This window comes from Dipodomys ordii, unplaced genomic scaffold, assembly GCF_000151885.1.
Source record: "Dipodomys ordii isolate 6190 unplaced genomic scaffold, Dord_2.0 Scaffold102, whole genome shotgun sequence".
NCBI lineage: Eukaryota > Metazoa > Chordata > Mammalia > Rodentia > Heteromyidae > Dipodomys > Dipodomys ordii.
This window is the reverse complement of record NW_012267318.1, coordinates 5,373,316-5,394,806: the sequence shown is the minus strand read 5'-3', so window position 1 is coordinate 5,394,806 and position 21,491 is coordinate 5,373,316. Positions and strand designations below refer to the sequence as shown.

Here is a 21,491-nt window from a genome sequence, read left to right as displayed (position 1 = left end):
ATTTATAAGATTATCTCTTTGTTGCTTTGTATGTCCCTCCCCCACAGTATAACCCCTGCTTTCACTATATTTGATGTCAGTATAACTTGTGGAGGCGATGGGGAAAAACCCGTTGTTTAAGGATACAGGTGGACCTGTTGCAACAATGAGAAATACAAGTTGTCATGTCAAAAATGAGCTTTACAACATTGGTGTGGTGGGGGGAGGCTGGGAAGGGATGTGAAGGGTAAACAAAGGAGGAGGCTACAATGCTTGATAAGAAATGTACGCATTAACCTGCCCATGTAATTGTAACCCCTCTGTACAGTATGTTCACACACAAAAAAATTTAATTAAAAAAACAAAATAAAACAAAACAAACTTGTAAAGTATGTTTGAAGTAGGTTTCATTGTTAGAGTAAAACTAACATTAAAGTAAGGTGGCTCAGGCTAGTAATCCTAGCTACTCAGCAGGCTGAGATCTGAGGATCACAGTTGGAAGCTAGCCTAGGCAGGAAAGTCTATGAGACTTTTATCTTCAATTACCTGCCAAAAAGCCAGAAGTGGAGCTGTGGCTTAAGTGGTAGAGCATAAGCCTTGGGCACAAAAGCTAAGGGTCAAAGGTCCAGGTTCTCAATTCAAGCCCCAGTACCAACATCAAAACCAAAACAAAATGACAAAAACCTACCATTAGTCTTTAACTTTTTCTTAAGTTTTTCTCATAGGATTCTTGGAGTTCTGCCATCATACAACCAGGCATTAAAAGCATAGCTTTGGGACAAGGAATGTGGTTTAATGGTAGAGTGCATGAAGTCCTGGGTTCGATTCCTCAGTACCACATAAACAGAAAAAGCCAGAAGTGGCACTGTAGCTCAGGGACAGTGCCCAGGCCCTGAGTTCAAGCCTCAGGTCTGGCAAAAACAAACAAAACCAACAACAAAAATGAACAAACAAACAAAAAGAAAACCAAACCACTGCTTTGTCACCAGTTCAAGATGCATTACATCCATACTTGCCCACAATTTCTCTTTGGTTCCAGAGCAAACTCAACTCCACACAAACCAACATTTTTAGGCTACAGAATCTCCTTACCAACACAAATACAAATGCCCTAACTGCAACGTACCTGAAGAACACTGCATCTGAGTCTTCAATGAATGGATGCAAGTGTTTCTAGAGCAATGCTGGACCTACTACAATGCACACCGACCTCTGCCCACTGCCAAGATGATTCAGTTCTACCCCCATCACACGACTATTTGTGAATGGCTTCTACAAACCTGAAAGAGGTTAATGTGCATGCAAAAGATTTCCACCATGGTGTAGCAAGGTTTGTCAAATATTATAGGAAGGGTGGAGACTACCCTGTGGAAAAAACAAGGTGTTGAATGGATCTTAATGTACCTTCACTCATTGGGCCAGTGTTCACTGGGCATCCTGGGGTGGCAGGGGGGTTACAAACACAAGGAAGCCATTTAGAGCTTTCAGACTACTGCAAGAGCCCACACACCAGCTCTGTGCAGCAACGCCAGGAAAGCCATCCCTCCCTGTGAAAAAAAAAAAAAGCTTGGAACTTTTCACTCTGTAGTAAACCTAAAAGCCCAAGGTGATTTTTCTGCTACTGAGAAATTCCTGGGCCAACTCCTATGTTGCCAGAAGGTACGTACTTAGGGGAGGTAGGAATATTCTGATATTAGCTGAGAAAGAGCAGAGCCCCGAGTTTGGTCCTCTGTATCATGAAAGGAAAATAATAAAATGAAATGAAAAATGAACTAGATAACTCATGGGCAGGGATGAAAAGGGGAACATGGGGGAGAATGAAGAAAGGGGTGACATTAACTAAGAAGCATTGTCCTCATAGTGCTTTTGGGCAATTACATCATCATCATTATCATCATCATCAATTAAAATAAAGTAAAATGGTGGGAGATTTTAAAAAGTAGATCTTGAGGGGGAAAAAGAATCACCCAAAGCAAATAACTTACTGGCATCTCTTCACGTAGCTCCCTTCTCCAGTGGTGTAGCCAGAACTGACTACTCATAAAATAACCCACTGAGGATGCCAAGGCTAAGGGAAGAATGGCCCAAGCCCAATTTTCAGTGAGTTTAGCAGAGAAGAAAGCATTTGAACACACAAGTATTATTGTAACATTTATTGAGCATTTACAGTGTGCTAGATAGTATGCCAAGTGCTATCTTCACACCTCACTGGCTCTGCTGGAGCACCCCCCTTTTTTTCTTCCACTTCACAGATGCAGAAACAGACATGGAATCATGAATAAACTCTCCAAGGCCACACAAGTACAGGAGCTGGGGAGCAGACACAAGCCCATCTGGCCCTGTACCTTATGTGCTCTTGGTGAGGATGTGGAAGATCAGGGGCTGACACGTGCACAGGAATGAACGTGGGAGCAAATCAGTGGATGGAAGACAGAGAAGAAGACAAAAGAATGCCTAGAGCAGAAAAGCAAGAGGAGAGGATGACTGAGTAGCTGAAAGAGGGTCCTGAATGCTGGCCACTGGCACTCAGTGGAAGAGGGGCCTTTCATTTATCAAGACACAACTAAGCAGTCCAGATTAAACTGAGAAGGGTGGTTGTGGCCACAGATAGCAAGGGGCAGTAGCTTGGGGTACTGCTCTGCAAGGGGGAAGATTGGGACAAGAGTTAGGAAGGAAAGCAGGTGTTGGGGGCTCATGCCTGTAATCCTAGCTACTTAGGAGGCTGAGATTGGAGGATATGACTGGAAGCCAGCCTGAGCAAGAAAGGGTGGTGTGACTCTTATGTCCAATTAAATGCCCAAAGGCTAGAAATGGAGTTAATGGCTTAAGTGGTAGACTGCTAGACAAGAGCAGTATTGAAAGAAAGGAAAAGAAAAGAAGATAAAGAGAGAGAGAGAGAGAGAGAGAGAGAGAGAAAATAAAGAATAAAGGAAGGAAGGAAGGAAGGAAGGAAGGAAGGGAGGAAGGGAGGGAGGGAAGGGGAAAAGGGAAGGGGAAGAGGGGGGAAAGGAAAGAAAGAGCAATAGGCAAGGTGTCTAGGGCGTAAGGAAGCACTTCAGTGAGGTGTGTACAGGAAACGTTTTCCAGACATCAGAGCATTTGATTTCCAGCTCTGCCCATTCAAACTTAAAGGGCAGCCGGACAGGATGGGTGTGGCAAGGAAGAGGAGAACGTCAAACTGAATACTGAATAAAAAGCTTCTACAACTTGCCAAGGAACAACTGATTTACTTAATTGGCTTGCTAATTCTTCCAAGGAGACAAGGGTACATAAAATTACATTTTCCCTACAATATGACTTTAAAAAAATGGAAACTTTAACCAGAAAATGCTTAGGAAATCATCTTTCCTCTTACTATCATCTAGCAAAGCAAGCAGCCATAGCAACAGAGCTTGTTTCACTGTTTTTGTTTTTTGGGTGGGGGTTTGGGTGCTTACACTGGAGATTGACTCAAGGCCTGACCACTGTCCTTTATCTTTTTTGCTCAAGGCTAGCATTCTACCACTTGTACTATATCTTCATTTCTGGCTTTTTCGTAGTTAATTGGAGAGAAGCATTTCCTGGAGTTCTCCAGTGGTGATCCTCAGATCTCTGCCTTTTGAGTAGTTGGATAACAGGTGTGAGGCACTGGTGCCCGTGGTGTTTTTATTGCTTTTTAATTGCTGTGCTTTTGTAAATAATCACATCATACAATTAGGGGGAAGGTTCTTCATTCAGGTACGTGGACGGGCACCTTTACCTCTCCAACCTCGGCTGGTAGACAAGCATGGGCAGGCATAATTAGTGCCTCATCCAGTGCCTCCTCCAGGCAAAGTTAGGAGGAGGTTGAGCCCTAAGGCTGCTGTTTCCTACTTTGCCTTCAGCACAAATGCTTTTTTCTTCTTGCTACTGAAACTATGTGAAACTTAGCAATGAAAACTATGTTAGGCTGTAATCAGGCAAGTGTTGTAACAAGCTCTAAGAAGATAAACATGGACTATATTTTTTTTCTTTCAAGAAAGGACTAAAAAAACATTCTGGCCTCCTCTCCCCCAAGAACACTGGAGATTCACCAAGGGCAGTCTTGCTTGATAAAGGAATTAAGATACAGGGTTCTGGGGTTGTACCTTAGCCACATCTTGTAGCTAAATGTTTGGCTGATGCAATTGGGAGAATTTGAAACTATACAGGTACTTTAGAAGGAGATTTGAACAGTCCTTCTGAGTCCTTGTTGGGATATGTGTGCTGGGAGAAGGAAAAGAGTTTAGGAAAGAACTTACGCTTTGTCTAGAGTCATCTGAAAATAGATCAGGGCTGTGATTTGAAAAGAAATCCCACCAGACTAAGTATTGTCATATCGTGATGTTTTAAGATTGAATTAGGCAATGACAAAGACTGATGGGGGAAAAAATAGTCAGACTCTGGAATAATTAAATGGTGATTAAAGATCACACACTACTGTCAAACTCTTTAAGTTTTTTTTTCAGTAAAAAAATGCGCTATAAGGTATCTAGTATATCAGATTCTTTTCATTAATCAAAGAGTAGACAAAGGAAGATTCATTCTTGAGCATGAAGTATACACATAATGAATTCAAGTTAAATGATTATGGTTTTAACCAATAAGACAGTGGTGTTTGGGCAACCTTATGCCTCCCAAATGGCTTCCCATTTGTAGAAAAACAGCTGCACACAAGCTCCATAGTGTATACAAGAGTGTGAAAAAGCCCTGGGAAAAATGGTTTCTATGGATATCATTGAGAACCTCATAATCCCATACTTTCAGGATGAAGGTACTGTCATCATTTTCTCTAAGCCATTTATAAACCCAGGTTTTCTCCAGACTAGGGTTTGTTTACTTAAGAACAACCTTGGCCCCAGGTCATTTGTAGAGATTATTAATTGACACCTCTTTCGATTCAGGTAGGTTAATTAGTATATACCAAATAAAACTCAAATTTTTCTTGGGGAAAAATTTAATGCAAAGCAATTCAAAATCTATAATGCCAACCAATCTTTTCATCTGAAGCATGTACAAAGACTGTTGGTTAAACACAGAAGACTTTGTTTTTAAACTGTTCAGAAAAATACAAGACATCACTGATCACCTGAAGGCCTCAATTCTTTTTCTTTCTTTCTTTCTTTCTTTCTTTCTTTCTTTCTTTCTTTCTTTCTTTCTTTCTTTTCTTTCTTGTCTGACCCTGTATTAGGAATGGGTTAGAGGTTGCCTTCTTGAAATTGTATTGCTAAAATCTGTATGTAGGTCAGAAATAGAACTTCAGAAGCCATAATATTCTCTGAATAGCCTAATGAATGAATGATTGGGGCCAAGTCTCATTTGTTTATATTTCACAAAAATGCACTTTATTTGGACTAGAAGAAACATGAAGATTTTTGTAATGCTAGTATTAAATGGCATTCTAAAACAAAACATATGTAACTGCCTCTGGGTATATTAATAATAATGATAATAATAATAATAAGATAAGCCTTCAGGTTTTGGACTAGTGAGGAGTGTTTTTTCTTCAGACAATACCCTAATAAAACAATTACGAAGTATTCAGAAACCCTGCCACACCCCTTTGATTAAACTGCACTTCACAAAATATTTAGATAATGCTCTAAGCAAATCAAATAAATACCGAGCCAGGAAACTGCAGCCCTCGAAGCCCGAACGTATGCTCGCCAGTCAGAAGGGCCACATAGCCACTTGAAAATTAAGCAAACAAGATCGTCTGTCATTCCACTGCAGCTCCGAAGCACTTAAGCAAAGCTAGTTGAGCCCCTGACATTTGGATTCCCCCCCCCACAGCAGATGGAAGCAAATAAATAAATAAATAAAAATTAAATAAAACTTCCTGGGCCCACACAGATATGTGTTAACAGTGGTGCAGATCTGATTTCTCTAACCTTACGCAACATCCAGCAAACAAACACACACACAAACAAAGGTTATTTTCTAGTACTCACTATTACTCCAAGATTTCAGCAAATATTTGATACTGATCTCAAAGAAGCCGGAATCCTGCTGGCTGGCCATGTTTGCAGCATACAAAGAGGGACGGACGGACGGGAGGCTGCTGAAGGAGCAGGTACCAAGCGTGGAGAGACGCCTGTCACACGGGTTAGTGATGTAAGCGACGGGTCAGAGCGGGGAGGGAGGCTCTGCAGATCCACCTCCAGCGCGGGCAGGGAGCCCTCATTTAAAGCCCATCGCTGAGCCTAAGAGGGATGCTCAGCCACTGCTCCTCCCACTCCTCTTCTTCTTCCTCCCCCTCCTCCTCCTCCTCCTCCTCCTCCTCCTCCTCTTCTGGGGCCAGGACGGGCTTCTTACTTGCCGAGTGCTGATCTATCTCCTTGCAGTCCTCCCAGAAGGCAGGCTCTGTTTTCATTTCTGGGCTACCATAACCAGAAATGCCTGCTGCGGGTCCGCCCACAGACTCTGCTCCAACCCAGGTAGGGTAGCAGCGAGGAAGTCCCCACCTGAACCGTGATCCGCTTTCTGTGGGGGGGAAGGAGGGAGAGGAGGGGAGGGAGGGATTCTTGGCCAGCCTCCTCCCTGCCGTAGACACCCAGGCTTGAGGGACAGGCTCAGGAACTCCGCCCCTTGCCCTCTCTGTCCCTGCCCTGCCCGGTGAGGGTCTCCACTTGGAGCCACCGCGCTCTCACTCGGCCTCCAACCTGGGCTGCAGGAAGGAGGAGGAGGAAATCTGCGGGCTTTAGCAGGGCCTTTCTGAGCTTCCAGGGCCCCAGCCGGGCCGGGCAGGGGATCCGCCTGCTACTTCCCCTGCTGTCTGTCTCTGAAATCTACACAACTGCGGCACGCTGCGGTAAGCCAGGCTACACAATCGCATCTGGTCGCAGCCTCCTTTGGTGATGGAAAAGCTACACACACACACACACACACACACACACACGCACGCACACACACACACACACACAGGTGGTGTGTGCCTTCGCTTGCTCGCTCACAGAATGCGAGGCTTTTTCCAAGGAGGCCCCCCAAGCCCTGACATGTGCACCCTGCTTGTTTACGGAATGCCAGGGATTCCATCGCCGGACCAATTTCTCAATCCTCCCAATTTCTAAGAATCCTGCTGCCCCATGAAGCTGATGTTATATGTAGTAAAAAGAGAAGCAAGCCAAAGCATTCGGTGTACAAAGGCTTTTTTTTTTTTAACTTCATGAATTCTCGATATCAAGTGTTCTGATTTCAGTGTGAGCTTTGTTTCACATGATCATTTAGCTGGACTGGGGTATTAGAGAAAACTGGTGTATTTTAAGAATGACAGGTTGAGGCTTGAGCAGGTGAGATTTGGTCCAGCGAATCTCAACTCCCCCCCCCCCATCCCATGGGGACATTTATATTAACCTTTTCTAAAAGAATAAGACTATGTGAAAATTATTTAACATAACACATGTTAGGCAACCCTCCCCCCCACACCTTCCTAGATTCACAATTATCTTAAGAAATGGAAGGAAAATGAATATACTTTTACTTTTTTAATTAAAAAATCTTTAAGTACCTGCAGAAAGGGTTTTTTTTTCTTTTTGCTTATGTGGTGCTGAGGAATCGAACCCCGGGCCTCATGCATGCAAGGCAAGCTCTCTACCATTGAGCCACCTTCCCAGCCCCAGAAAGGGGTTTTAATTCAACATGTTGGTTTATGAATACAGTGCACCTTGCCAATGTGCTTTTAAGATAAAATATGTTTAACAATTGAATATTAAATAGCATTTCTAGAGCTATGTTCTGAAATATCCCAGCTTATTAGGAAAATGAGCTTTCCAAACTCTTTCCATTTAAACAAAGGCAAGCGCTGGACCACTCTGCCTCCAGTCTCTGCTCACAGCATTTTATTCTCATGAAATCTCTCAGCAGATTGATTCCTTGTGGATTCCTTCTTCCATTCCTTCCTTCTGTCCTTCCTCTCTCTCCCTCCCTCCTTCCCTCCCTTCCTCCCTCCCTTCCTTCCTTTCTTCTTTCCTTCCTTCCTTCCTTCTTCCTGCTTGCTTTCTAATTTTCTTTCTAATTTCTTCTTTCTAACTTTGAGGGCTTGACCTCAGGACCTCAGGCTCTGGGTTGGCTTTTTCATTCAAAGCTGATGTTTTACCACATGAGCCATACCTCCACTTCCAGCTTTTTGTTAGTTAACTGGAAATAAGAGTCTTTTAGAGTTTTCTGCCCTTACTGGCTTTAAAAGTCAAAATCTGTTGAGACACACACACACACACACACACACACACACACCTGTCAAAAAAAATTTGAGGCTCATTAAAATAAAGTTTAATGATAAACAAACATTCTCAGATCTCAGCCTCCAGTGTAGTTAGGATTATAGACAGTCTGTAACAATGCCTGGCTATAGACTTCTTTCTAATTCATATGCATGCTAAGGTTGATGAACTCTTTTTCTTTTATCTCCTGGACTTCCTATGGATTCTAAGTAAAAGAAGGCCCAAAGGTTTTACTTCAAAACTATCATTCCATCTGAAAACAAATTTTTGATCTTTTTTTTTTAAGTGGTAGTACAAAAAGGCTTCAATTCAAATTTATGAACTGAAATTTCCCTCAGTCACAAATTGAAATATTTATTTATGAAGGGATTTCATGTCAATTTATGAGAATAACACATCTCAATCAATGTCACCCGCTTACATATTTTCTGCTCCCATCTATCTCAACTCCTTAATGCTTGTGTAACCTCCTCCCTTAGCTGTTGTCTGTCCTATTTTAAATGGCAATGAAAGATGAGGCACAGTGCTTTGGCCCTCAAGGTTCCCATCAGGCCTCAGCCCTTCCTATCTTTTAGTCCTAAGGAAAGCTACTAACCTGGCTACTAGGCTTTGTTTCTTTCACTTGTAAATTAGCATCTCTGGACCCACTTTCTACAGTTGTCCTAAAGAGTAAATGACATTATGTATGGAAAGCCCTCAGGATGGATGCTACCATTTGATATAAACATGCCATCCTATTCTATTTCTTATTATTAAACTTTATTATTATTCCTGCTCATTCATATTAGGAATTCCTAAGTACTCAAGAATATATACGCACATCTATATGTGTGTATATACATATATACATATATAGTGTGTGTGTGTGCGCGTGTGTGCATACATGTGTATGCACATGCCCCTGCTATCCTGGAGCTTGAACTCATGGCTTAGGCTTTGTCCCTGAAATTCTCTTTCTCAAGGCTAGTGCTCTACCACTTGAGCTACACAGACACTTCTAGCTTTTTCTGAGTAGTTTATTGGAGACAAGAGTCTCACAGACTTTCTTGTTCATGCTGGTTTCAAACTGTAATGTTCAGATCTCAGCCTTCAGAGTAGCTAAGGTTACAGGTGTGAGCTACCTAGGCCTAGCAAGAATATAATTTTTTTTTAAAAAAGCAGATTAAGCAAGTATATTTAACAAGGAAAGGAGAGTATCAAAAGACTATGCAAAGAGAGGAGCCCCCAAAGGAGAGGCCAGTGGACTCCTCCTGGAAAGCAGTTTATGATAATGTGGGCTCCTTCCGTATTTCCTCTCCCCATGCTTTGTGATGATTGCTTGATGCCCTGTCCATGTTCTGCCCTGGTGCTTTTCATTGGTTGCATGGGCACCAATGTCATTATGGGAAGAAATGTTTGAACAGGAACTCAAAGCATTATGGGAAGAAGAAAGATTTAAGCAGGAGCCCAAGGCCTCTGGGGAACTAGAGCATCATGTTGAATCACATGTTATCTGTCATGTGTTCTGTCCACCACTTTTATCCCTACCAACCTGTTTGTTCTTCTTTCTTTCCTTCATTTTCTCCTCTCAGATGGAAACTAATTTCTGCTAGGAAACAGGTGATTGATGCCTGCTCCAGGCTACTGCCTATGGAATTTGTTTTAAAGTAAAATACTCTTTTTTTAGGGGGAGGAGAGAGGGTCAGTCATGGGGCCTGAACTCTGGGCCTGGGCGCTGTCCCTCAGCTCTTCAGCTCTTCAGCTCAAGGCTAGTGCTCTACTACTTGAGCCATAGCACCACTTCTGGCTTTTTCTACTTATGTGGTGCTAAGAAATTGAACCCAGGGCCTCATGCATGCAAGGCAAGCACACTACCACTGAGCCACCTTCCCAGCCAAAGTAAAATACTTTTTTTTTTGGTCATGGGGCTTGAATTCTGGGCCTGGGCACTGTCCCTCAGGTCTTTGGCTCAAGGCTAGTGCTCTACCACTTGAGCCACATCACCACTTTAGGTTTTCTGGTGATAAGAGATAAGAGTTTCATGGACTTTCCTGCCCAGGCTGGCTTTGAACCTCAATCCTCAGATCTCAGCCTCCTGAGTAGCTAGGATTATAGGCGTGCGCTACCGATGCCCGGCTAGTAAAATACTTTTTAAAAACACCATTTATACAGGAATACCAACAATAACTATTTGGGATGGCAGGTGGAGACATGTAAACTCAACTGCTGTAAGCACACAAGCTCTTCCATCTCATGACTAAAACATACAGAGATTCTCTAAGTGTTCATAAAAAGAGATCTGAACTAGCTTTTTTTTTTTAAAGCTTTTGATACTACTATAAATTTACTAACTTGCAGAGAAGGCCAATCATACATAAATTCAAAGGAAACTATCATAAAATTTTAAATACTATTTAGAAGGGAATGTCTTTAATGGCATCTAGGTCTCCCTGTGAAGCCTGTTTCGGCAGCTGGGAGATGGATTTCTGTCTGTCAATCTCCAAAGCTTCTCTACTTTTTTTCTCATTCTGAGAGAGAAGGAGGAGGAGGAGGAGGAGGAGGAACAAAGGAAGGAAGGAAGGAAGGAAGGAAGGAAGGAAGGAAGGAAGGAAGGAAGGAAGGAAGGAAGGAAGGAAGGAAGGAAGGAAAAGACAACAAGAAAAGGCCTTTGTTCTGTTGAAAGGTCTGCAAATCAAAGAGAATGACACCTGCAATGAGCTAGAAGAAAGCATAGACCCTTTAGTCTCCTCTCTTTCTCTGGGGGAACTTATTTAAAATAATGTGGTTGGTAGGAGCACCTGGACCAAGGTACTTTAAAACACAATAAAGATCCTGGTTGATTTCAGGAGTCTGTCCCCGGCTTGTTTCCTGACTTCAGAAGTCATTCAAAATGACCTAAAGCTATCTCAGCTTTCATTCCTGTAAAACAAGTAATCCTACCTTTAAAATCTTGGGTGAACCTACCACGTATCGTTAAGCAGGAAATTAGGCTGAGAAATTGGGGCCGAGGGAAAGATAACAGTAGAAGGGTGAGGAAATGGCATCAAGGTAGAAAGAAGACATTGAGTCATAATGATCAATGATACCATCTATATTCATTGAACACAAATGCTGGGCTAAACTATATTTAATCTTCACTTGAAGCTTATGAGATAAATTTTACTACTATCCCATTTTACAGACAAGAAAACTGAGGCTTAAAGAAACATTAAATAAGGTCAAAGTATATGGCTGGTAAATTCTAGGTCTAGCCAATTTAGAGTCACTTCTCCCCCCCCCAACATCATCATCATCACCAATCATCATCATCATCATCATCATCAATGGATGTAGTCATAGCAGTATTTTTGAATCACAAGAAAGTTGAGAATCAATTTCTTAAGAGAATTTCAGAAAGAGATGCCAAGACCTTCTGTTATCACTAAGGAAGAGACTTTAGGTTCTATCTGTTCTACTAGACTCCTCTCCTCCCTCCAGCCTAGCTTTTACCAGGGTAAAAAAAAAAGGATCCCCGGGGCTGTAGTCCTTGGAAGGAAATGGGAGAAGCGTTCTTTTTCTCTCCATAATAATTTGATTCATTATACAGGTTTTGGTCTCTATAGGGACACTTAACCCAGAGTAGAGAAGTTCAGGGACACTGTGAGAAATGGGGCCTGAGCTCAGCTCTCAAAGTAGTCATAGGTGAGGATTGGCTCTGAACACTAATGCAAGACTGCATAAGCTCAAGACTCTATGTAGAGGGTGGGTAGCCTATATGGTGATGTGGATGCTGTATAGGATGGCAAACAGGCTAGGGAGGGTAGAAGAGCAAGAGACTACAGCGAAGATAATGACCAACATCCTTTATGCCTCAGCTTGCTGGGTGACAGCATAGAAGAAGAGGGAAAGAGTCTATATTTCACAATTGGTGTCATTTGTCTCCCTCCTGCCATGTTCCTAGTCCTTTCCTCTTTCCAGTGGACCTGGGTCTCCTCCATTTTGTAATCCCCTCTGCTTGCCACACACAATAAGTCCTCATGGAATAAACATGTTCATTGAGTGAGGGACCAGGCAGACCATACCTGTTCAAGATTATCTGCAGCCTGTGGGAGAAAGATATGCAACAGAAGTGCAATCTGACATGAAAAATATATAGGACTCTAGGCATTCATGCAGAGTAAGACCAAAGAAGAACGTTCTTAGGAGAGGAACACAAAGGCACAATGACTATGTGCCTCTGATCATATGAAATAATATTTATCGGAATGAACTCCAGGAAATGAAAACAAGAGCTTTTTTTTCTTTGTTGCTGTTTTTGTTTTCTTTCCCTTTTGTCTTGTTGGTTTATCTGTCTTTGGGAGGGTAAGGGTAGGAACAGAAATGGAGGCATAAAGGGTAAACAAATGCAGCAGTGGTACTCACTAGACACTATGTGGAAACTGAACTATACAGCTTGTGGGTGGGGACAGGTGGGGAAAACTGGGAGTGAGGGAAGAGATGACATTGTCCAAAAAGAAATTTATTCATTACCTGACTTATATAACTGTATCCTGTCTGTATATCACCTTTAAAATAACAATAAAAACAATAAAAGAAATGCAATCTGTTTGTGGGTTTCTTTTCTTTCTTTCTTTTTTTGCATATGTTGTTTTTGTATTTGGTGCCAGCAGTGGGACTTGAACACAAAGTTTGGGTGCAGTCCGTTAGCTTTTTGGTTCAAGCTTTGTTCTCAACCACTTGATCCACAGTTCCACTTGTAGCTTTTTGCAGATTAATTGGAGATAAGAGTCTCACAGATTTTTCTACTGTAGCTGGCTTCATACTATATATCTATATCTATATCTCAGCCTCCTGAGTAGCTAAAATTACAAGTGGGAGCCTCTGGTGCCTGGCTGGTTTGTGTTTTGATTCATGATTCATTTCAGCTTTCCTAGCACCTTGGAATTCTTTTTTTTTTTTTCAAGCTAAAATGCATAGTGTTAAGAAAAAAGTGAAACAAAGCTAGGCAGAATGGAAGCTTGCCCACCTCCAGAGCCATTACCTAACTTAAGTTGTTGGGTTAGGGTTGAAGTCTGCCCTCTTTCCCAGTGGAGGGGTGCACATATGTAATCCTTGTCATGGAGTGACACCCACATTCATATGCAGACAACAGAGATGTGTCTCACAAGCAACAAAGAAAAATCACTAGAAGACAAAATAGTCATATATATATATATGCATTAGTAATATCCAATCAGCAATTTCACATTTAAAAAAGAATTAAGTGTATGAGAGTCCTACAATTATACGTTGTTGCATAAGGATTGTTCCCAATCAAAATAAGCAGCCCCTAGAGAGTTTAAAATGAAAGCAGCAGACATCATTTGGTGACAAATACGGAGAAAGGATTTCATATTTCTTTGAGTTCTAGAATGAATAAGAGGCCTTGCAGAGATCACCTGAAGAACAATGTGTTAAAATAAGTAACAGATTTCTCTTTTGACCTACTTTAAATGCACAGTTTGGGCTGATCGCTCACATTCTATGAAACAGTAGAGAAAAAAAAATGATGCTCACGGTGCTCACATGGCCCTGCCTAAAAATGCAATAATCATTCCTTTACAATATCCAACACACAGACACAGACATCACAAAAATAGATCTGTAGGTCTTGAAAACATTTACTTCATTACTATCCACTGCAAATAACTTTTTCAATGGGGCACATTTAAATTTTTTGAATACCACAGAATTTCATTGATGCAGTCTGTTTCTGCATAGAAAGAAACAAGAACTCATGTTCCCTAAAATAGTTTGCATTAAAAACAAAAACAAAAAACAATAGCAGCAGAACCCAGATATTTTTGTCAGTACTAGTGCTTGAATTCAGGGCACGGGCATTGTCCCTTGCCTTTTTTGTTCAAGGCTGGTGCTCTACCACTTGAGCCACTCCTCTATTTGAACTGTTTTAGTAGTTGATTAGAGATATGAGTCTCATGGACTTTTCCTGTTCTGGCTGGCTTCGAGCCATGATCTTCAGTTATCAGCTTTCTGAGTAGCTAAACTTTACAGGCTTGAGCCACCGATACTCAGCTGTAGTTACCTTTCTAATTCCCTACTCAGCTTTTCTGCAAAGGAGTTTTATAAGGAGCTGGTAGCCACAACAAAGAGGCAACATGGGGCAAGGGAAAAGGCTGGAATCACCCACTGGTGTTCGGTGCATGGAGGGGCCCCTCTCCCATAAACCATTGTCACTCAAGGCAAAAACTGACATTTTGTAAGTTCTTTGTTGAGGTCTCGGCTGTCTCTCAGAGGACAAGGCTGCACGAAAGGGCACACTTGCTGGGCATCTTTCTAAATCTGGCATTATGACCTCATGGGAATGAAGTAGAACTGTGACATCAAGGCTTGTGATCCCAAGCCTCTGCCCTGGGAAAAGAAAATCAGACCACTTCCTGTACTCTGCTCCATGCAGCAGAATAGTGACTTCAAGGGCAAATCCTCAAAAGCTGTTAGGAGCAGAGTGACATTGTGTATCAAAGCTGAGTCATTGCTCTATCAGTGTTGTCAAGCATCTGTAACTAGGGTTCATCGAGTCCATTTTGAAGATTAAGCCAATGTGCAGATAGATGATACACACTTAGCAGTAGTGGAGCCAGAGTACACAGCACAAAATGTCCCCTTAAGTCCATAGTCAGTTTAGGAAGAGAGAGAAAAAGGGATGCTGCTACTATAGAGGGATCCCCCATCCCCAGTCACCCCTGATGGCTACAAAGGTAAGATGGGCTTGCCAATAAAGTTGAAGGTAAATAATATATACATATTTTAAGATATATATATATATATATATACATATTTATATATATGCAACTGAGGTCCCAGTGTTCACCTCTCACTGAGTGGAGGTTGTGGATAGTTTAGATTCATCTCAAAATTAACCTGATTTAAGCCAGGCATCGATGGCTCACACTTGTAATCCTAACTACTCAGGTAGGCTCAGATCTGAGGAGTATGGTTCAAAGCCAGCCTGGGCAAAAAAGTCCATAAGACTCTTGTCTCCAATTAACCAGCAGAAAAGCAGGGAGTGTGGGTGTGACTCAAGTGATACGAATGCCAAACTTGAGCAAAAAAGTTAAAGATCAGTGCCCAGGCCCTGAGTTCTAGCTTAATATACACCCAGACAGTCAGTCAGACAGACAGACAGATAGACACACACACACACACACACACACACACACACACACACACACACATACAGACACACCACCTAATTTAGACTTAATCTGTGTCTTTGACTATTATCAATCCATTGTTCAAACCAGGAAAGACTATCTTTCACATATATTTTGCCCTTACCAAGAGTTGACCTCAAAGATCTACAGAGTTGAGTTACAGCATACTCAACATGTAATACTATATTTATGGACATATATGCAGAGAGAAAATACAGGAAAAGTTTTTCCCAACACCCCTATCAGCAGAGTACTGACAACTTTATATCTTATCCGCAAACACCAGCAACAACCAGAGAAGTTATTAAACTCAGATGCAAACAGGTTTAACATAGCTATCAGCAAAGGATACCGACTGTGAATACATAGTTATAAAAGATTAAGTTTTGAGCCAGGAGGTTCACACCTGTAATCCTAGCTACACAGGAAGCTAAGCTCTGAGGACCAAAGTTTGAAGACTCTCATCTCCAACTAACCACTAAAAGCTGGAAGTGGAGTTGTGACTCGAGTGGTAGAGCAGTGGCCTTAAGCAAAGAAGCCAAGTGAGAGGTGGAGGCCTCGGTCAAGGCCCCATACTGGTACCAAAAAACAAAACAAAAAGGGATTAGGTCTTTTTGACACAGCAGAAGACAGTGTGTGATTTGCATATTGATATTTAATGAAAGTACACAGATAACCAATGCTTAATAAAACAGAACAATTCATTTATATCCATAACCACCCTTTCCCAAAGACTAACAGTTCTTTCCTGCATGAATGAATATTTAGTTGCATTCAAATGATTAAGTGATCACTATTTCTAGGATTTATTGATAAAAAATAAATCCTTTTAGGACTATGAGCAAATATTCCTTTTTAAAAAATCATCAGTACTCTTGATATCATGTAAAAAATATTAAAGGAAAGAACTTTTAAAGTAAGGAACGATTAAAGAAAAGGAAGCTTTTCTATATAATGTAGAATACTTCATCTCATCAAGAGGTTGGGCAAACCAACCTCTTCTATACTTTGAGTAGAAACTCTAGCACATGAGAAGTAGAATAATAGATAATAACTTTTTTTCTGTAAATATTTGGCATATATTATTTAATTTGGGGACAATGGATTTACCTTCTGATCTCTCCCCCTCCCACAGTACTAGGGCTTGAACTCAGGTCTTTTTGCTCTCCTTTGGCTTTTTTGCTCTCCTACTTGTGCTACAGCTCTACTTTTGTTTTTGTTTTTACTGGAAGTAAAAACCTCATGGACTTGTCTGCTCAAGCTGGTTTCAAACTATAATACTCAGCCTCTGGAGTAATTAGGATGATAAGCATGAGCCTCTGTGTTTTTATAAAGAAATGTCAAGGGTACCCCCCGAAGATACACATAGAGGGTGACTCAAAGGAGAAGATGACTGAGGATTCCCCAAAAAAGGACACAGGATGACCCATTGCAAAATTGATACTCACAAGACACTAGCTGGAAACAACTCTGGGGAGGGGAGGAATGGTGGGAGTTGGGGAGGGAAGGGATAGTAGGAGAAAAACAAAGGAGGGGGTGACAATGCTTGACAAGAAATGTACTCATTGCCTTACTGATGTAACTGTAACCTCGCTGTGCATCATCTTTACAAGAAAATAAATTTAAAAAAAACTACTGGGCACCAGAAAGAGATAATATGCAAATGACCAATGTATCTACTTTGAAATTGCTGAGGCTGTTTCAAAGTCGTGTATTGGGCTTCGAGGAAAATGGATAGAATAGATATACTGAGCAAGTCCTTGTTAACAGGAGCGGGAGAAGGGAGGGACAGAAGCTAAAAGCTAAGAAGCAAGCAGAAGCTAAAGAAGTTGAAAGCCCAGTTCCATCTCTGAGAGGAAGGGCAGCAGCACTGAAGAACGGAAGGTATGGGCAGCATCATGCCTTTGCAGTGTCCACTCTAAAAAGAAGTGCTGGCTTCCCTGGACAGCAAGGATTTCACCTTCCAAGTCTTCCAAATGGCCATCTGTTCTTAGTGCCTCCTGGTGCAGACCCAGTCGTCCCAGCCTTTTGGAAGACTCTAGTGTTTGCCTGAGGACAGCAGGGCCCAGATACAAGAACATCTCCCCCCTCGTCAGAAGCATTAGCAAATGTAACTGAGAAAGGAGAAGGGGCAAGCGGAGTCTGCAGACAGTCTAGCAAGGCGTGTTTTTAGAAAGGGTGGGAAATCACCAAGCTGCTGGAGCAGACAGGCAGAGCTTTGTGTAGGAGGGAGGGGCTCCTTCTCAGAGGAGGCTGCTGGGAGAGAGAGCAGCTCCAAATGCCCAGCTCAGAGTAGGAAGGAGTCAGAGGGGACGTGTGAGTAATGAGCTTTGCAGACAGGCAAGGTTGCATGAGGTCACTATGAGAGGCCCTGGGAAATGGAGGTGGAGATGGAGATGGAGGGTCTAAATATTTCTCCCTCAAGTATTAGCAGTGGAGAAATCCAAGCTTATGGGAGCGTCATCCCCTACTCTCCTAGGTGCTGGTGTCAGTGAGCCACCTAGTTCTGTGACCTGTCTGCCCTTTACATAAAGTTCCATCTCAGGATGGAAGGCCTTTGTATTTCCAGGGTGCTACTATTGGATGTGTAGGGATCCATGGACAAGAGCAAGATAAATAAGAGGGTGGTTGGCCCCTCCTCATCTCTTCATTCTAAAGAAAACACTAGCACCTTCTTGGTCATTGTTCTAGCCTGCTCAATGTTTTGTTTTTGGGTTAGGGACAAGCCAGGGGTGTTGCTTTGTAAGTAGCAGTCACCCACTCCAGGAATGTGTTGGTGGTTTGCCTGGGTCTTATCCAAATGCCACTCTGGTCTCTGGATAAATACAGGATGGGTGGAAACTGTATTCGGAGAAATACTCCACCCTACCTCAAGCCTTTTTTTTTTTTTCCACCTTCTTTGCTCCCCGAGGCAAGTTTCTCTTTTCCTTATCCTTTGGAACTATTTTTAGAAATTGTTGTTCTATAAATGTAAGAATTCATTATCGTTGAATCTTACTCTTTATACACATAGTTGATGTGTGTGTTTATTACAACAACGGGTGGCAGGAAAGTAAAGACAAGGACAATGGCCTTTTGCTACACTCTTGGGAGAAAGAGACGATGGCAGGCCTTTGGAGAAATCTGTTGGCTAAAAGGTTGAATCTGCAATAAGTACACATTGCTCTCTCCACTGACTTGTGTGTGTGCAGGCGTACACAGGAATGCTCATGCACACATAGGTGCGTGCACGCATGCTAGTACTAACGCTTTCAACTCAAAGTTTGATGCTCTCACTCAGGTGCCTGGGTGCGATACATGCATGTTAGACTTCTAACCATAGCTAGTATAATCGGCAGATGCCATACCATGTCCAGTTCTCTGTTCTCTACTGAGCATGGGTCTCACAAACTGCTTGTGCTGGCCTTGAGCCATGATCCTCCCAAGCTTTGCCTCCCAAGTAGCTAGGATGACCGAGGTGAGCCACCAGCACTCCGCTCACTATTTTCTTCTGGAAAGCTTATGTCTGGGTCTCCATTTGCTCTGTGTCCCCTTGATGTGCTGCTCCATCCCCATCTAGTGGTGAAACATTTCCTCCAGGGGCTCCAGGATTAAGGATGACTGCCCACCAGGACACTAGGCTGTTCCCTTCCCTGACATAGAGACAGCGCCCACCAAGTAAAATGTCTGCACAAGCACAACTGTCAGCCACTTCCATCTTTTTCCAGGAATTAAAAACAACAACAACCAAAAGATGAGTTGCAGTCCCAGGCCTGAAAGATTTCTCGCAAGTCACTGAAAACTTTGGGGAGTTGGCTTAAGCCACTAATAAAGTGGGAACAATCCCCTCTTTTGCTGTAAGATTAATGAAAGAGAGCTGAGAAATGGAGGGACCAAAGGTCCAAATGCAGTGTGATGCTCACCGGATATGATGTGGAAAATTAACTGCATAACTTGTGAGTGGGGATGGGAGGGGAAAACCTAGGAGAGAACAAGGGAAGAGGTGACATTGTCCATGAAGAAATGTACTTAACTGCACTTTAACTGTAATGCCTTGGTACATCATCTTTATAATAGCAATAAAAATATATCGTAAAAAGATAGATGATAAATGCACCTAATATGGGAAGATTCTCCCAAAATACTAATTATTTTCATCTCTGCTCTTCTAAATTTTCCTTTTCTTTTTTCTTTTGGTGGTACTGAAGTTTGAAGTCAGAGCTTCTCATTTGCTAAACGGATACTCTACCACTTGAGCCATGCTATGGACCTATGTTTTGTATGTAAGAGGTGTGTGTGTGTGTGTGTGTGTGTGTGTGTGTGTGTATGTTCTTGTATGTGTTGTTCTTGTTTTGCTTTATTTTTCATCTCTCTAGGTTTTGCACAAGCTGGCCTCAGGTTGCAATCCCACCTATGTCTTCCTTGTAAGGGGATCACAGACATACACCACCACCATGCAAGGATTATTGTTTGGGTCTCACTTGCCCGGGCAGGCCCCAGTGATTCTCCTAATCTTTTCCTCCTGAACAGCTAAGATTACAGGAATGGGCCCCTGTGACTGAATTTCTCTGAGATTGTTTCCTTTTTATTTTTATTATTGGCGGTCCTGGAGTTTGAATTCAGGGCCTTGTACTTGCTAGACAGGTACTCTATGCCTTTCCAGATCTCTTTTGCTTTAGCTAGTTTTCAGACTGGTTTTTGCACTTTTGCCTGAGGCTAGCCTTGGATGGCCTTCTATCTCCATATATCCAATGCACCAGCCTCTTCTTCTGGATTTCTAAAGATATGTGGAAAGGACTTATCAAATCTTAAAACAGTCCTCCAAGAGGTCTTCTGCTCTTGGTGGAAGAAAGACAATGACTGTGGGTTCCTGGAGCAAAGTGGCAGGGATCTGGAGTGATTCTTGGAAGAACAGAAAGCACAAGCACTGAGCCCAGGACAGAAATGCAATGTAATATAAGGCCAAAAGATGAAAGCAGCAGAGACCAAGTGAACAGCAGGTGCCCAGCAGGATTGGGATGAGAGAAAGAAAATGAAGAGCTAGTATTGCCCAAGCCTGCTGCCTGCAGGTGAAAGAGAGGAAGAAGAATGGGAGAGGGGGGGAAGGGATCAGCTATTAAGAGTTTTGGCCTAGCAAGCAAGAGGCCTTGACTTCAACTTCAAGACAGGTGGGAAGAAAGGGGAGAGAGAGAGGGAGAGGAGACAGAGAAAGAGAGAAGGAGAGAGGAAGAGAGAGAGGAGAGGGAGAGGGAGAGAGAGAGGGAGAGAGGGAGGGAGAGGCTAAGATGTACATACACAAGGCAATGCATTTGGATATATTTGCAAGTGGGTTTACAGGAAATATTCTGACTTTATGACATGTTCCATAAAACTGGGATGGATGGCAGACTGAATTGTGACAGGTCCTTACAGAACAGACAAACATAAAACCAAGAGGTTTTCATATGATGGGGCCCAAAGAGCACAAGCAATTCAAAAAGCAATAAGCATGGAAGAAAGGAAGAAAGAGTCATGAAATTCATTTGCAATAGACAGTACAATTACCAAAGCAGAAAGAATTGTTCTCATATTAGAATCTATAGGAACTCTTAGAAGGTTGTACAATTTGGTACCGAAAAAGGGACAGGAAATAAAATCAAGATAGTACATATATCCCAGTGGTGCCCCCATATCTTTGAAGGATCTGTTCCAAGATTCTCTTTATGTTTTATGTATTGTTTGGTTTTGTGGCAGCACTGGGGCTTGAACTGAAGACTTTCCACTCTCCCTTGGCTTTTTTGTTCAAGGCTGGGGTTCTACCACTTGAGCCACATCTCTACATTTTGCTACTTAGCTGGAGAGAAGAGTGTCTCAGTTTTGTCTGCCGTGGCTGGCTTTAAATTTGTGATCCTCTGGTCTCAGCCTCTTAAGTAGCTAGGATTACAGGTATAACCTACTAGTGCCTGACATCAAGACTCCCTTCAAACCAAGAATATTTATTGAACCTTATCTACTATCAAACAGAAGCACTTGAATATGGTGATAATCTCTCCAATAATGTCAACGGTAACTAAGTGACTAATGGATAGTTCACCAATATGGCCTGGGCGCACTGGACAAAAGGATGATTCATATCTCAGGTGGGACACACAGCATGGCATGAGGTTTC

The 21,491-nt window shown here is 42.2% G+C and overlaps 1 protein-coding gene across 1 annotated transcript in view; it reads right to left on the bottom strand.

Annotated features, from left to right (window-relative positions):
- The window catches only part of Fry (furry homolog (Drosophila)), a 291,396-nt gene extending 285,399 nt beyond the window's left edge, over positions 1–5,997 (bottom strand). Inside the window, exon 1 of the mRNA XM_013027318.1 lies at positions 5,928–5,997. Within this exon, the coding sequence (XP_012882772.1) occupies positions 5,928–5,997 (70 nt within the window). The remainder of the gene's footprint in view (positions 1–5,927) is intronic.
- Positions 5,998–21,491: the final 15,494 nt, after the last annotated feature.